The 15,824-nt window shown below is 49.8% G+C and overlaps 2 protein-coding genes across 2 annotated transcripts in view; both read left to right on the forward strand.

Annotated features, from left to right (window-relative positions):
* Positions 1-85: 85 nt before the first annotated feature.
* Positions 86-7,298, forward strand: LOC144733283 (thioredoxin domain-containing protein 12-like). The gene is made up of 8 exons (XM_078615106.1): positions 86-731; positions 971-1,112; positions 3,136-3,199; positions 3,686-3,738; positions 4,632-4,705; positions 5,433-5,496; positions 5,772-5,852; positions 6,789-7,298. Exons 2-8 carry the CDS (start codon positions 1,031-1,033, stop codon positions 6,836-6,838), a joined length of 468 nt encoding a protein of 155 aa, XP_078471232.1. The 5' UTR covers positions 86-731; positions 971-1,030; the 3' UTR covers positions 6,839-7,298.
* A 2,819-nt stretch (positions 7,299-10,117) lies between these two features.
* Positions 10,118-15,824, forward strand: part of SPEF2 (sperm flagellar and cilia associated 2) — a 35,882-nt gene continuing 30,175 nt past the window's right edge. The window contains exons 1-6 of the mRNA XM_078615108.1: positions 10,118-10,414; positions 11,512-11,614; positions 12,338-12,590; positions 12,995-13,165; positions 13,702-13,842; positions 15,563-15,639. Coding sequence (XP_078471234.1) covers positions 10,357-10,414; positions 11,512-11,614; positions 12,338-12,590; positions 12,995-13,165; positions 13,702-13,842; positions 15,563-15,639 — 803 coding nt within the window. The 5' untranslated portion in view covers positions 10,118-10,356. The remainder of the gene's footprint in view (positions 10,415-11,511; positions 11,615-12,337; positions 12,591-12,994; positions 13,166-13,701; positions 13,843-15,562; positions 15,640-15,824) is intronic.

The following is a 15,824-nucleotide window of genomic DNA, read 5'->3' on the forward strand; positions in this document are numbered from 1 at the left end:
TCGTGCAACTCATTTCCGTTTCTTTCCATGGATTGCCGCGCGCATCCGATTGCCTCTTTCGATGCGGTTTCGCGTTGCACCGAGGCGTCGTTCACCGTGATGTCCGACGTTTCGCTCCACGACTCGGCGAGCGACTAAAATCTCGCAGTGGCGTTCGGAGACAAACGTCGACGTCGCACGCAAAACCGCACCGCGGAGGTGTACGGCGACTGCTGCGCGCGTTCGGCGGCCGTACCGCATCGTGATGTTCGGGACGGTGTCTGACGTTTCGCTCCACCTACCGGCAGCTTCTTTCAGGAACTGAACTACACAAGCTCCCGGCACGTGGAGCGAATCGCCGGACGTGGTGTGCCAGCGTGCCGAACAACACTCGTGATACAAACTACCGACATCCTACGTAGAAGTCGCTGTAGTGTCTGTGTGTATTTGTGTTTAACTGCTTTCGCACTGTACAAAGTGAACCGCACTAATCGGAGGTGCGGGGAAGGACAAAGTAAACACTACAAGCAGTTGTAAAGAAATGCGTTTTCAATCTAGATGATTTCAACGTGCATAGCGCCAGTGGCTTCTTAATATCGGAAGGAAAAACGTTCCAGACGGCCGCAGAAGCGCATCTGAAAGCGCGTGATGCGGTGACCGTCTTTGTTCGATGGTCAGCCAAAAGCCGCCGCTGCGAGGATGGACCGGAGTTCACGTGATGATGGTTTACACTCCTTGACGAGATCACCGAGGTAAAGTTGTCCTTTACTTTTGTAAAAAATTTTCTTTCTATTGATCGTTTGGGTGTGTCTTCTCTAATGCCTTACGTGTACTTTGTCCACAAGGGCCCTCGAGACCTCCTTCGCGGCCGTGACGAGGGCCGGCCGGCCGCACTCCCGGGCCGGATAGACCCAGGCGACAAGGGCCCTCCCGCTCACTTTATAACCGCTCCCGCGCACGGCCCCGCGTGCCCCCCACCCCCTCCTCACAGGCTGTTACAGCCGAGACTACAACCACGGACTTCTCCGCGACAACCCCATCAACCAAAGCCATGCGCGGGACAGTGCTGCTCTTCCTCCTACTCGGCCTGCTGGCTGCCAGCGAGGCACGCAAGAAGAGGTCCAAGGGAGATGGTGAGTAACAGCACCGGGGACTCTTAGGGGGTTGCACCGATGTGGTTTGTATGTGCGCACGGTGAACTTCTTTCGCACCCCCGTACGTAGCCAACCGTGCTCATCGGAGGTGCCGGGGGAAGGACAACAAACTCGAACGCAAAAGGCAGTTCTAAAGAAATGAGTTTGTCAATCGAGATTATTTAAAAGTGCGCCGTCCCGGCGGCTTCCTAATATCGGAAGAAAAAGCGTTCCAGATGGCCGCAGGAGCACATCTGAAAGCACACGGTGCGGTGACCACCGTCTTTGTTTGACGGCCAGCCAAAAGCCGCTGCGTGGGGTGCGGGGATATTAGAGTAGGGGTCGCCAGCTGTCCAGGGTTTGATCCGGGGTTCAGAGCTAAATAGCCCGGTAATTGGCAGGATGTCGATTGGCAACCTAGAGATTTGGTATTGCAGTGTTGAACTTGATTACAGACTACCGCGCAGTTTGTATAGACCGAGGCTGACGGAATGATGAGTCCGGGTTTGGTCTACGATGGAAAAGGTGGCTACACTACCACCGACTTAACGCAATCATCAACTCATTCTCCCAGTCACTGAGTAGACTCGTCTACTCACCCCGTCTAATGGGGTCGCCACCTGTCCAGGTTGAACCCGGAGAGTCCCAGGCATTGGATGTCTCTGTTCGGGTGGTGGTAGTGGTGGCAGGATTTGATTCGATTGACCTCGGCTGACTGAGAGAAATGTTGTCCGGGTTTGGTCTACAGTGGAAAAGGATGCAGCCCTGTACTGGAGTAAGTGCTTGACATACCGGGCTCATTCAACGGCGGTTGGGTACCCCTGCGATATCCGCCTCATTAACAAAGCCCCCTTGTTTCATTGCGGCCCAAATATAGGCCAATTTACACCTTGCAATGCTCCGTCAAAGCGTTCAGCGACTGATAACATCAAGGCTGATAGTATCTAACGACGAGGTGTAAAGTCAGTGGTACAGGCGACTCAGTGGTAGTCGAGTGGTTTGGGGGGTTGATTCGGCCTATTATTAACCCATTAACTGTGAACCCGTACGGTCTACCCCGTCTTCTTGTACAGGGAATTGAGTTTTCAGGTCCATACGGCGTACAGCCGTTTCAATCCGGACATAAAAAAGTGTCTGTTTGTGTTTCTCCCTCGTGATGGGACTTTGTAGGATGAACGTTGAGATTTATAAGTGGCACGGGGTGACCAACAATGTCTGAATTGGTCTGTAATAAGGTAGGGCACTGATAAGGGGTTGACAGCTGTGTTAAACCCTCCACCTGGGTCGATAACAACCGGCACAAATTTTGTGTCGAAGTCAACAGCCGTTCGTTTATTGGACAAACCCGCCGCCGCCAGTTATTTACGGGAAACTGCCATCACTATACTCCTTGTTTTGATTGTTTAAGACTATTTGGCTGCTGTATATTTCCACATGATAAGCCACTTCGTTGAGCTGTCATTTGGGGCCAGGTCGCTTCTGAAAAATAAGTTTATACCTCGTTGGGCGTTACCTGGCGAGAAAAAAAAAGAGTTTTATTTTTATATTTTTTTAAAGTGATTTGTTTGCCTTTCCTATACTTTGCACTCCTATCGTGTTTTTGTATGGTTTGTTGTAACCTTCTGATCCCGTGCCCCACGCTGGACATCTGTGACAAAGAGCTTTATAGCTGATTTGAAGCTTTCGTGACTGCAGGAATGCATACTCTTTGGTTCTTTCGGTAAAATAAAATAGATCACGACGTTTCGGGCGCAACGAAAGCGTCCGTCATCACTTTCCCACCTGATAACGGACGCTTGTGTTGCATCCGAAACGTCGTGATCTATTTTATTTTATTTTATACCTACGTGACTTTACCGAAAGAACCAAGAGTATAACTTTATAGCTCATCGGATTCTGTATTGATACATCTCGCATCGTCGTATCGCGAGCAATGAAACCGCATTGACGCTAACTTCATGTCCTACGGGGGTGGGGGCGGTCAATGAATGTCCATTTGTTCGGTTGTGTTCGTTGCGTGCAGGGTTTGGGGAACACATCGACTGGGTGCCCACGCTGGAGATGGGTCTGGAGAAAGCCAAGGCCAGGTACTGCGTGCGGCTAAAATCTGAATATTTGTTCATACTGGAGGAATCCGATGAGATGTAAAGCTCTTTTTTCACAGATATCCAGTCGCCGAGCCCGGCCCCAGGTCCTCCCAGACAGGGAGGAGAGGCCAGTCAAGCTGTTGTGATTTGTTGCGCTGTATGTTGAACTTCCTACGCACACCGTAAGCAGCCAACCGAGCTAATCGGAGAACCACCTCACTTGTCGGCGCCAAGTAAGGTGGGTCTCCATAGCTAAAACAACCATACAGTGTAGACCGGTGGTATTAGACAAACCACAACCCAATGCTGAACCGCCTGTAAATCACCCAATTGGGATCGCACAGCAGCAGCGACATCTCCCCCCTCCCCCCCTACTGCCCACAATAACCTGGCAGGACCCTCTGGACAAAGAATGAGGCTTTCCTGAGTAAGCAAGCGTAATACTGTAATATGAATTAACATGCTCTCTGTGTTGTTCTGTGGCAGTGGAAAGCCGCTCATGCTCGTTCTGCACAAGGATTGGTGTCCCCGCTGCCAGGGTAAATCCCCATGCATCGCGTCCTGACACGGTACTCGGTGGTAGGGTTTCTCCTGGTGCTCAAGTTTCATCCCACGTGTATTAACGCTCACTAGTTAGCAGGTAATATCTTCGTATCTAGAGGACCGCAGAGCATGGGTAATTGTCGGCAGCACCGGCTGACCGGTGGCTCTTTCCTGCTCGTCTGTGTTTCCTCCTCGCACCTCTGAGAGCGAGCGAAGACTCCAGCGGCACGTTGCAAGTTTTAAATATGTACTCATTAAGTCGGTTGAATTTTAGTGAAGAGTCCGTTGATTGGCACTCGCGACCGTACAAACGCCACAGCGGTGCGGGTGAATAAAAGGCACAGGCGCAGCCCTGCAATTGCCTGCTCACGCCACTTCTCGCGGAAGGGGCCTCCACTCCTCGAGCGAGCTGTATGTCAGGTAGTTGGCCTACTCTTCCACGCTGACCACACGTCTTGAAAGAGGTGGACGTACCCACCCTTTATCTTACCACCACCACGCGCAACCTGCCGATTGGCTAGCTGTGGTGATTCTCATTTATAACGCTGGGTGGACAGAGATCGCGGGAAATTAAGTCCCTTGTCCATTACTTTCAACTGCCGCACCCGGAGATGGAATCAAACCGGCGACCTTCAGGTTGCAAGTCCTAGCACGCTGATGACCGTTACCCCACCGCCGTGGCAGCTGCTTTCGTTTTTCGGTTTTTCAAAAAGTCGTAGCCGTGATCCGCTCATTGCCATAGACATTTATTTCTTAACGTGACACAAAACGATGACACGGTGAGCATCGCTCTCGTGACTCTATCCAGTCCATTACTGCCATGTGTGTCCAGGCCGTTACTGCCGTATGTACCCCGCATGACCTGTGTTGTTGTTGTTTTCGTCTCCAGATTTGAAGCCTCAGATTTCCGGGAGCACGAAGATTTATCGAATGAGCGGGGACTTTGTGATGATTCAGACAGAGGTGCGTTGCACACGTAATCACCACCATCATTATCATCATCTGTCTAACTAAACCAGCTCTCGCCTCCTGTAAGTCACGCAAGAAGGGAGTTGGAACAGATGAAGATTATCCCGCACTTATACTGCACGGCCTTCTCCTGGCAAGCCAGTGTATGGTACATGATCGACACTCAAAAAGAATTTTACTCTTTGTTTGCTAGCCACCAAACCTCACTGCTGCCTCCAAAAATGCTGAATTACAGGCCACGTGCAGCGTAACCACCACCGCTGCTGTCAATCAGCCGGACGGTGGCAGCAGTGGTGTTTGGGATCGTCTGACGTTTGGAAACGAGGCCAGAGGTCGAATCGGCACGCTCTGAAGGCGAGGTCAATCTGATGGTGGCTGATTCATAAATGGTTTTTTTTGGGTCAGACCTTCGTGCCGGTATAATGTTTAACTATAACCCTCCACCACCCAACGACAGAGCCAATCAAGTTGCCAGCTGATGGGCGAATCAGCCGGCTGGTTTTGTTTTTTCAGGACAAACCCGGAGGATGAGGAATGTTGAAAGGCCCGAGCAAAATGTTGACACTTTTTTTTGGACGACGGTTTGCTGGAGACGACACCCGGCATCGCCAGGTGTTTTAACAGCAGCTCAGCTCTCGCGTGAAAGAGCATCCTGGTCCGGGTCCTCAAGTGGAATAAATTTAACGGGTTGTGTACGCGTGTGCGTGTGCGTGCTGGGCAGGAGGACCCCAAAGGAGACCAATTTGCGCTGGACGGACACTACGCCCCACGCATCTTGTTTCTCCGTGAGTTATGGGCGCCGGTGTAAAATTCTGCACATTCTGCTGCTGCACTACCTGCTGAATGCCCTGCTGCACTACCCGTTGCACTCCCTGCTTGGGTAACTGTTGGCACCGGCTCACCACGTGGCTACCTTCCTGCTTGTCTGCAGTTCCTCGCGCCTCTGAGCCATTCTCTGCTTTGGAGAGCGAGTGAATACTGTGCGCCACGTTAAGGGTTGAATTTTATTTTTGTATCATCATGATGGAAGAAAGGCTCAAGTGGTACGTTCTCTGTGCAGATCCAAATGGGCAGGTGATGAAAGAGGTCTACAACAAGAGTGCCCATCAGTACAAGTATTACTACTCTCTGAGCAAACAAAGTAAGTATTTCGACAAGTGAACCGTTTTTCTGCTTTGCTCTCGTCTGCCTATAATCAGCCCAAGCCTCCTGTAAACCATGTGACTTCTGTGCGGTCACCCCCACGCTGAATCCCTTCCTTCTCCTCCCCACCCCCGATCCTCATCTCTCCTGACCCTTTTCTCCCATGTTTCCATCCTTTTCCTCTTATTTCTCATTCTTTCTCTTCTCTCTTCCCTGTTTCCCGTCCCTTTCTGTTTCCACACATTACATCCTTAACTCCGGGAATAAAGTTGCTCGTTGTTTACAGAGCACGAGGTTTGCACGGGTGGCAATGACTAAACGTTGCAGAACTTCGCGAATTATTGTGGCGTTTACACTCTTTGCAGCTGTACAGGTAAAGTGAGGCTGCATAATCATCCACATGTCCTCGTGCTGTCTACCAAACCATGTTCACGAATGTATGGACCATCAACTCACGACTTTTTCTAACACCTAAACTAACACTCAACAATTTTTTATTTCCCCAGGTAAGGCCCACTGAGCTATATCGCTATTTTTAAGAAGCGACCTGGCCACGAACGACAGCTCAAAGAATTGGCTTATCATGTAGAAATGTATAGCATGCGTTTAAGATACTATTAAACGCATGTTTCTTAAATGTGGAGGGAAAATTCCACGTGACCACGGGGAGAGAGCATGCAAACTCTGGAGGACCCAGACAAAAATCCATGTTACCACAGTGAGAGAGAGAGACACACAAACTCCAAATATACAGGCTGTCAGGGTCGGAATCGAACCCATAACCTCCTCTATACCACGCGAGGTTATTCATATCTTGCTGAGGCTTTTGTGGGTATACAAACGTTATAACAATAACAAGGATAATATAAACAGCATTATAATTATAATCGTCGTCTCGTTTATAATGTAACGTTTTGCCCTCTCTTGAACGCAGTTGAGGAATCCATGGACAAGGCGAAGGAGTTGGCCTACCGTGAGCTGTAGTGACTACACCACAACCAACACCACCATTATCATCATCATCGGACCACCATCGTCTCCACGTGATACCACCGTGACAGCTGCCCTGCTGCCTACTTTGTTGCGAAGCCATCACCAGAATCGCCGCACGTCTCTCTGTCTCGATACGTTCACACCTCAAGCAGGCCACACTAACTCAACGAACACGCTGAACAACGTTGGGTTTACTAGGGTAAAGCTCTGCTTGCCTACCTACACACGTGTGTGTGTGCTGAGCTGTGCAGAGGATCTGTAAATAAAGAAAACCGTCATGGTAACGTGGAATTTCAACGGCGCACCTCCTCACTCACTCGCGTCGTTACACCAAGAAGCGCCGCGCAAAGTGGTTCCACATCGCGATCGCTAATCACGGCGACAGCGGCCACAACACCATAGACCATTCACTGTACAAAGGAACGTGCAAATTAAAAACATACAACCAAAATGCAATGTCCGTCGTTCGTCTGTCTCCTGATACACCAGTGGTCCTTAAACTTTACTGCAGCCTGCACCCCTTTGGTTCTGGATCGTTAAAAAAATGTATTATGTTAATAAATACGTAGGAGGTTTAATGAAACTAAATTGTAACTTACGTGCCCGTGCTGAATTTGTTTTCGATTATTTACCTTCTCAACAAAATGTTGCCATGTCTCGCACCGCCAGAAAGAGCATCTCGTGTCCTCAGGGGGTGCGTACACCCCAGGTTAAGAACCACTTGCCTTATAAAATGCACACACATGACGAGTATGATGATAATAATACTGTAATGGTGAAGTCGTCTTCTTTCATACGGCTGATGTAAATGCAGAGCAACGACTACAATTTCACATTCAGGTGGGTCAAGCCAGATAACCGCGTCAGGAGTCGCGGAGTGTATCATCGCTGTGATGTCTCCTTCGTATTTGCGAATTGGGGGCATTGCGTCTTTATACGTTGCTGGATGACCACAGTCACAGTTATATACAGCTGTTGCAACAATCAAGGATGCGGTGGTGGGGTTTTTTCCCCATGTCTTCCAAAGGTGTTTTTTGTTGTTGCTAAGAATGATTAAGAAACACGGACTAACTTAAAAAAAAATACTTTGACTGGTCACGGGCCCTCAACAGGTTCAGAACTGCTCATGGCCCACGTCTGGCCAGCCTCCAGCGCTGGGACATGAGAGCAAAGCCCTCTATGTGCCTGTGAGGTGGAGAAAATCGTGTACCACATCCTAGAAGTCTGCCCAATCCACAAGCTCAGTGGAGGTCAACTCGCCCTCAATGCAGCTGGACGGGAAGCAACCGCTTGGCTTAGGGAATTTGTATTCTTTAAATAAATACATTGAAATGTCATCTCGTTCGTGAATGGAAAATTAAAGGCAAACCACACTGCTGGGATTACGGTTATGCAACCAAAACTATGGACCGTATAGTTATCATATCAGCACCGGGAAGACGAAATCATCCGGGCGTGGTGCTGGCCACCTATCCCATTATGAGCCGTGCCGGCCTTAATAGGTGCTCGCCAACAGCACTTTCCCCCAACAGTGTGTTAAGGCTATACGGGGGGTTGGAGGGGTCTTTTCTATGGCCAAATTTGCGCCGGTTTGAAACTTTCAGGATGGCCTGCTTACGATTCACCATGGGTTTAACTCGGCCGGATTGTATGAAGAGCTCGAAAATCATTCAAAGATCTGGACACAGTCCCATCGGTGAACTCCTTCGGCAGGCGAGGCTGCGTTGGCTGGGTCATGGTGCCCAGCCACCGCAAGCCCAAGCAGCTTCTGTTTGATCGGATCCAGGGGGCTAAACGGGCACGGTAACGGGCTAGAGAAGAGATGGGCTGATGTGGCACAGGAGAATGTGGAGATTATTGGACCCTCCAATGACCGGTAGCAGCGGTGTAAAGATCGGCCTCTGTGGAGGAGGAGGCTCGTGAAGGACGCAGCTGCTGGACAGTTGGAGGCAGTCGCCCTCCAACAACAACAGAGGGCAGAGGAGCAACGCTCACAACGAGCGGAGCGCTGGGTGGATAAAACGCAGCCAAGTGGCACGGTGGGGGGTACAGCTAGTGGTGCATCTACCGGTCATCTCAGTCGGCCAACCCATGGCACCTGCTGGGTCTGTCCCGAGGTCTCCTGCACCTAGCCTGGCACAGTAGGGGGGTACAGCTGGTGGTGCATCTACCGGTCATCTCAGTCGGCCAACCCATGGCACCTGCTGGGTCTGTCCCGAGGTCTCCTGCACCTAGCCTGGCACAGTAGGGGTACAGCTGGTGGTGCATCTACCGGTCATCTCAGTCGGCCAACCCATGGCACCTGCTGGGTCTGTCCCGAGGTCTCCTGCACCTAGCCTGGCACAGTAGGGGGGTACAGCTGGTGGTGCATCTACCGGTCATCTCAGTCGGCCAACCCATGGCACCTGCTGGGTCTGTCCCGAGGTCTCCTGCACCTAGCCTGGCACAGTAGGCGGTACAGCTGGTGGTGCATCTACCGGTCATCTCAGTCGGCCAACCCATGGCACCTGCTGGGTCTGTCCCGAGATCTCCTGCACCTAGCCTGGCACAGTAGGGGTACAGCTGGTGGTGCATCTACCGGTCATCTCAGTCGGCCAACCCATGGCACCTGCTGGGTCTGTCCCAAGATCTCCTGCACCTAGCCTGGCACAGTAGGGGGGTACAGCTGGTGGTGCATTTACCGGTCATCTCAGTCGGCCAACCCATGGCACCTGCTGGGTCTGTCCCGTGACCTGTCAGCGAGCGAGCCTTCTACACTCCACGTGCACCTAGCCTGGCACGAGCACCGTGGTGATGTCACAACAACAACAATAACCGCGTTGAATGACGGTTGTTGTTGTTGTCGTGAGTGCTCACTTGAAGAGGACAGAGGACAGACCGGTAAATAACTACTGTTCATTGAGCCGTTCTGGAGGTTGTTAAATTTAAACAAAAATAAATCTTGATTTAAAGCTTTCGTGACTGCAGGGATTCATATTCTTGGTTCTTTCGGTAAAGTCACGTAGAAGGGAAATAATAAAAATATAAAACAACAAAAATTCTCACGACGTTTCGACTGCAACACAAGCAATCATCATCAGGTGTGAAATCCACATTTTAAATCCAAAATTTCTTGCTGTAGATTTCACACCTGATGATTGCTTGTGTTGCAGTCGAAACGTCGTGAGAATTTTTTTTGTTTTATATTTTTTATTTTATTTTATTATTTCCCTTCTACGTGACTTTACCGAAAGAACCAAAGAATTTAAAAATAAACCTGTGACCGCGGTCACGTGGTGCGTGGCCGCCGTCGCCATGGAGACGCGTCTCAGGCCTCACCACCCCCGTTGAGGCCTCGCGCCACGGGCACCGCGCGTTGTTAAAAACAAACAACAAACTAAACAACAAACAAGACAACAACAACAACGACGACAACAACAACAACGGCGTCAGCAAACGACGTTGACCGACGTTAGCAGGGACGCAAGCGACGGCGCGAGAGAGCCGACGGCGACGTTCGGCGCGGTGAGATGACGGAGCTGCTGTGCAGGTGGCTCAACGAGGAGCTGCAGCTGTCGCGACGCCTTGGTGAGGGTCAGGGGTGAGGGGTCAGGGTGAGGGTCAGGGGTGAGGGGTCAGGGTGAGGGGTGAGGAGACGTGGTGAGGGGTGAGGGGTGGGGATGAGGGGTGAGGAGACGTGGTGAGAGGTGAGGGGTGGGGGTGAGGGGTGAGGGGTGGGGGGTGAGGGGTGAGGAGACGTGGTGAGGGGTGAGGGTGAGGAGTGAGGGGTGGGGGTGAGGGGTGAGGGGTGAGGAGACGTGGTGAGAGGTGAGGGGTGGGGGTGAGGGGTGAGGGGTGGGGGGTGAGGGGTGAGGAGACGTGGTGAGGGGTGAGGGTGAGGAGTGAGGGGTGGGGGTGAGGGGTGAGGGGTGGGGGGTGAGGGGTGAGGAGACGTGGTGAGGGGTGAGGGTGAGGAGTGGGGGTGAGGGGTGAGGAGACGGGGTGACGGGGGTGGAGACGCGGTGAGGGGTGAGGAGACGGGGTGATTGGTGGAGGGTGAGGGGTGAGGAGACGGGGTGGAGGGTGATTGGTGGAGGGTGAGGGGTGAGGAGACGTGGTGAGGAGATGGGATGAGTTGTGAGGAGACGGGGTGAGGGGACTGGGTGAGGAGAGGGGGTGAGGGGTGAGGGGACGGGGTGAGGGGACGGGGTGAGGGGTGAGGAGACGGGGGGACGGGGACGGGGTGAGGAGCGAGAGGGTCGAGGGAGAGGCGATTTGGTGAGGTTACACGGCAGAGAGAGGATGAGGGGGGTTATGAATTAGGAGATTAGGTAGGTGAGTAAGCGAGTTTATGGGTGAGCACGTGAGTGAGCGAATGGGTGGGTGGGAAGCGTATGGGTGGAAGGGTGAGTGAATGAGTGGGTGAACAGGTGGGTGAGTGGGCATGTAAGTGAAAGGGGTGAGTGAGTTGGTGTGTGAGTAGGTGGATAAGGGAACGAGTGAGTATGTGGGTTAGTGGGTAGATGACAGTGCACGTGAGTGAACGAATGGGTGGGTGGGGGAGTGAATGTATGGGTGGAAGGGTGAGTGAATGACCAGGTGAACAGGTAGGTGAGTGGGCATGTAAGTGAATTAAGGTGAGTGAGTTGGTGTGTGATCATGTAACGTGTTTCCATTTGTTACAGAGCCCCAGACAATATCACAGGAGCTGGCAAGTGGGTTTATAATCGGGGAGATTCTCCACCGTTACAAACTGCAGGATGACTTCTCAGCCTTCTCGAAAGCAAGGTGTGTCATCATCAACGCTGAAAAATTACCTGAAAATTACTCAAATACGATTACACGTAGCAAGATCGCCCCCGTATTGTGGAACCTTCGCATATTGAGACTAAAGTGAAGCTCACCTGGGTTAAACAAGCGGAACAATATCTTACTAAACTACTGAACTATTTTTATTTTACCAGATAAGTCACACTGAGCTATATAGCTCTTTTTCAGAAGCGGCCTAGCCACAAATGATTGCTCAACGAAGTGGCTTGTCTTCTTGGTTCTTTCGGTAAATACTCTTAGTTCTTTCGGTAAAGTCACGTAGGTAAAAAATGAAATTAAAATTAATAAAACAATAAAAAATAAAGTCACGTAGAAGGGAAATAATAAAATAATAAAAATAAAACATAATAAAATAATTCTCACGACGTTTCGGCCACAACGCAAGCAGCCGTCCTCAGGTGAAGAACAGGTCTGTCGGGAAGACAGCGTCTGAATGAAACACCCCAGGCTTCGAGCGTATATTTAAGCTGGGTTGGAGGGGGAATAGCGTCTTGACAAAAGAATTTGCATATCAAGAGGAATTTAGCATATTTATGGGAAATGCAGATATTGGATTAGTACTACTTGTGAAATGCGTAGGAGGCTTGTCATATGGAAATGTATATAATGTATAGCAGCCAAATACTCTTAAACGCACATTGATTCTTGACGTCGTCGTCTGTGCGTCTCCATCTCTTGCAGCACGGCCGAGGCGAAGCTCAACAACTTCACCCGCGTGGAGGCGCCGCTGCGACTGCTCGGTGTGGCGTTCGACACGAAGGTGGCGCGTGGCCTGATGCGCGCCGAGCCCGGCGTGGCCACGCGCCTCCTCTACCAGCTCCACGTGGCCCTGCAGCGCATGCGGCGCGCTGGCCTCACGGGGGCCGCCCTGCAGGCAATGCAGCCGCCGGCGCCCGCGCGCCTTCACGCGCTGGGCACCGAGATGTACCAGCAGGTGAACGAAGAGGGAGAGATTACAACTGGACATCTGTGAAAGAAAGCTTCATAGTTCATCGGATTCCTGCAAGATTAATGCATATTTTTATTCTAATTCTGACAATAGGTAAAAATCAATATGTTGACAGTACGCCTTCCCATATTTGTCTCTCGACACATTCCATCGGCCATAAATTTTAAGGCGCATTCGCCGCTGGTTAGCATTATACACAGAGCAGTTAACGCCCCCTACTGGCAGATTAATACCCCAGGTCACTCTTGGAAATTAAACTCGCCTGTTCTTTTGAGCTCTCACCCGATTAAAGAAAATAAATATGAATAAATATGAATGAGTGACTATTGAATGTGAGTTGTTGGCAGCATCATCATCATATTCATAATGCCTTGTCTGCCCGTGAACAGCAGCTGAAGGGTAAAGTCCCGCGCCAGGTGGAGGTGAACCTGCAGCAGCTGACCAACACGTTTGAACAGCGAGCCCGAGAGCGGGAGGCGGGGCGCGTCATGCAGGAACTCAAGCAGCGCGAGACTCGCGAGCAGACCCTCATGGAGCAGCGCAAGCGAGAGCAGACGAAGGTGCACGACCCCCGTCGTTTTAATGCCCTCGCCATAATAAATACAGTAAAACCTTGGATTGCGAGTAACTTGGTCTGCGAGTGTTTTGCAAGACGAGCAAAATTTTTTAAGTAAATATTCATTTGATAAACGAGCGAGGTCTTGCAATACGAGTAGCACGTATACGCTTTTTCTGCCGAGCGTCACGTGATCACAACTGATATACGAGTGCTTTGGATTACAAACACGTTTCCGGAACGAATTATGTTCGCAATCCAAGGCTTTACTGTATATACAAATATTTAATTTGCATGCCTTTATCAAACCACTGCCTATGACCAAATCACTCGGAATGTGCCCACGCTCGTTAGACCTCAGAAGCTAAGCACCGATTAGCATGGTTGGTGACGTATGGTGCGAAATAAGTTTACCGTACGTACAGGCGCTACCGCTAGGCCATGTCACCGTTCGTTGTTGTTCTATCATGCTTGGACGACAGCAGGGGGTGGGTGGCCCTGTTGCTTGTGGATAATGCTTTGATATTGCCTGTGCTGCAGCTTCACCAGAAAAGGAGACGACAGGATGAGCTGATGGCGCAGCTGCAGGCTGCTACGGTGCGCCTTCCCGCGCCACCACTCAACCGCACGCTCCAGGCGATCACTGCCAGGAGGCACCAGCAACAGCAGCGCATCGCACAGGTAGTTTGCGCCACAACTTACAATGATGTGGCATTGCGTAACATTGAGAATGAGTGGATTTGCGATGGCGGGTGGCTCAGAGGTCAGAGCGCTGAGCTGGCACGGCTGAGATCCTGGGTTCTGATCCAGGCAGATGCCTGTCATTAATCCAGGTTCTGCAGTGTAGAGAGTCGATGGTCTTAGCCTGGTTTTTCAGTTTTTTCAGTTTTCATTTATTAGGTATAACCCTGTGAGCCATGCGGCTCTTGACTCGGGTGCAACCGCAACAAACAAAAACATTAACAAGAAACATCTTAAAGTGACAACACGCAACAGAAAAATCCAGGAAAAAACAGCAAAGTCTTCCAGAAAAAACGCCGTATTTCAATGCTGTGTGCAAAAATCCCACTGGGATGAAAGTCAAACAATAACACCCATAAGACAATTTAGATTAAAGTTATCAGGCTAGCTCTGTACTACAACAAACACACATGGCTAAACCAAAACGTTTTCAAAATCACCGATATAAAGCTATAAAAACAATGGAACAGTGATCATAGGAACTGTGATTCAAATTTAACAATACACGATACACATAACATGTACGACCAAACTTTGCAGCCATAGCTGGCTGCATAAGTCACTCCATAACAGCAGGAGTATCAGTATAAAAAAATTTCAATACACCTTTAAAGATCAGCACACTATAATTAAAACTCAAGATCAGGCCATTCTGAATATCAGTGGCAGCTAGGGGTGTACAACTCCTCTAGAGCAGTTTTGAGTGAAGATCTCACAGGTAGTCTCAACAGGTAACAAACAAGTGCACGCAAAAAACCCCATTATATTAAATTCCAGTTCTGAGAAAGAAAAGAACATTATTTTGTCTGCCATGTCACCAACTTTACTCTTGGTGACAGGGAAGGTGGGAAAGTGCTGCCCACTACTGTTTGGCGAGAGGTCACTTTAAGGGGTCTCAGAGGCAGCTCTTTGTTATCCGTTTCCGTGGACCATTCCATAATACACAGAGTTGCACTGCCGCTCTGTAACACATCTGGATAGATTCTTCATCTCGTTATATGCTTCCGATAGTGCAATCAGGATAACATTGGGGAAAAAAAGCAAAACAATATATTTTTTAAAATATTTAAAGTGTCGTAAACTAAGTTTACGCCAGTTGATATGTATAATGCACGGATTAATCGAGTAAAATCGTCTCTTAAACTCACCAAAATGCATCGAATTGTGTAAGCGTCAATTTTTTTCGTTTGTACATGTATGTAATGGGTTCATGTGACTTTGAGTCAATTTGAGTCAAATTAGAAGCCCGAATTGTCGAAGCCAAAGTGATTCCTTGCTCCAATGAGCATTGAGGCAGTGCAAGCCTCTCATTTACAGCTCTGAGCCAGTTATGGCAATTCCGCATTCCTATGGCGGGAGGTGAGTCTATTCAGAGGCCAACTACTGTTGCGTTCCCCACAAGGGTGGTATTCGTTTTTAACGACCTTGGATGATGATGGGCTGAGTCAACCTCTTCATTAGTATTTGAACTCGCGACCTTCTGATTGTGAGCCGCCTGCTGTACCGCTGATCGACCTCTCTGGATCAACTCTGCCTAGCTAGACACAATTTAATCGTGAAACGGGAGTAAATCATGGCATCCCAAGTGTCCAGCGCTCACATATTTATACCTGACTATTTCCTGCTGCATTCATGCGTGCTGCATGTTTTGTTTTTTCAGAATACATTGATGGAAATACATCTCTTTGAGAAAACCTTGAAGTTGAGGGTCAGTACCGGATATGACAATCCAGACAAGTAGGTATACAGGTGCACACTACACATAGAATTAAATCATGAATAAATATGAATGATTCATGATTTTGCTAGTGCTATCATTAATTACTCTTGCCACACTGTGTACTGCTGACAAACCTTATTTAACATCATGGTTCATAATTGGTATTTTGGGTGAGACCACATAATTACGTGGACAAATTTTT

Source organism: Lampetra planeri, chromosome 46 (assembly GCF_965212315.1).
Source record: "Lampetra planeri chromosome 46, kcLamPlan1.2.h2, whole genome shotgun sequence".
NCBI lineage: Eukaryota > Metazoa > Chordata > Hyperoartia > Petromyzontiformes > Petromyzontidae > Lampetra > Lampetra planeri.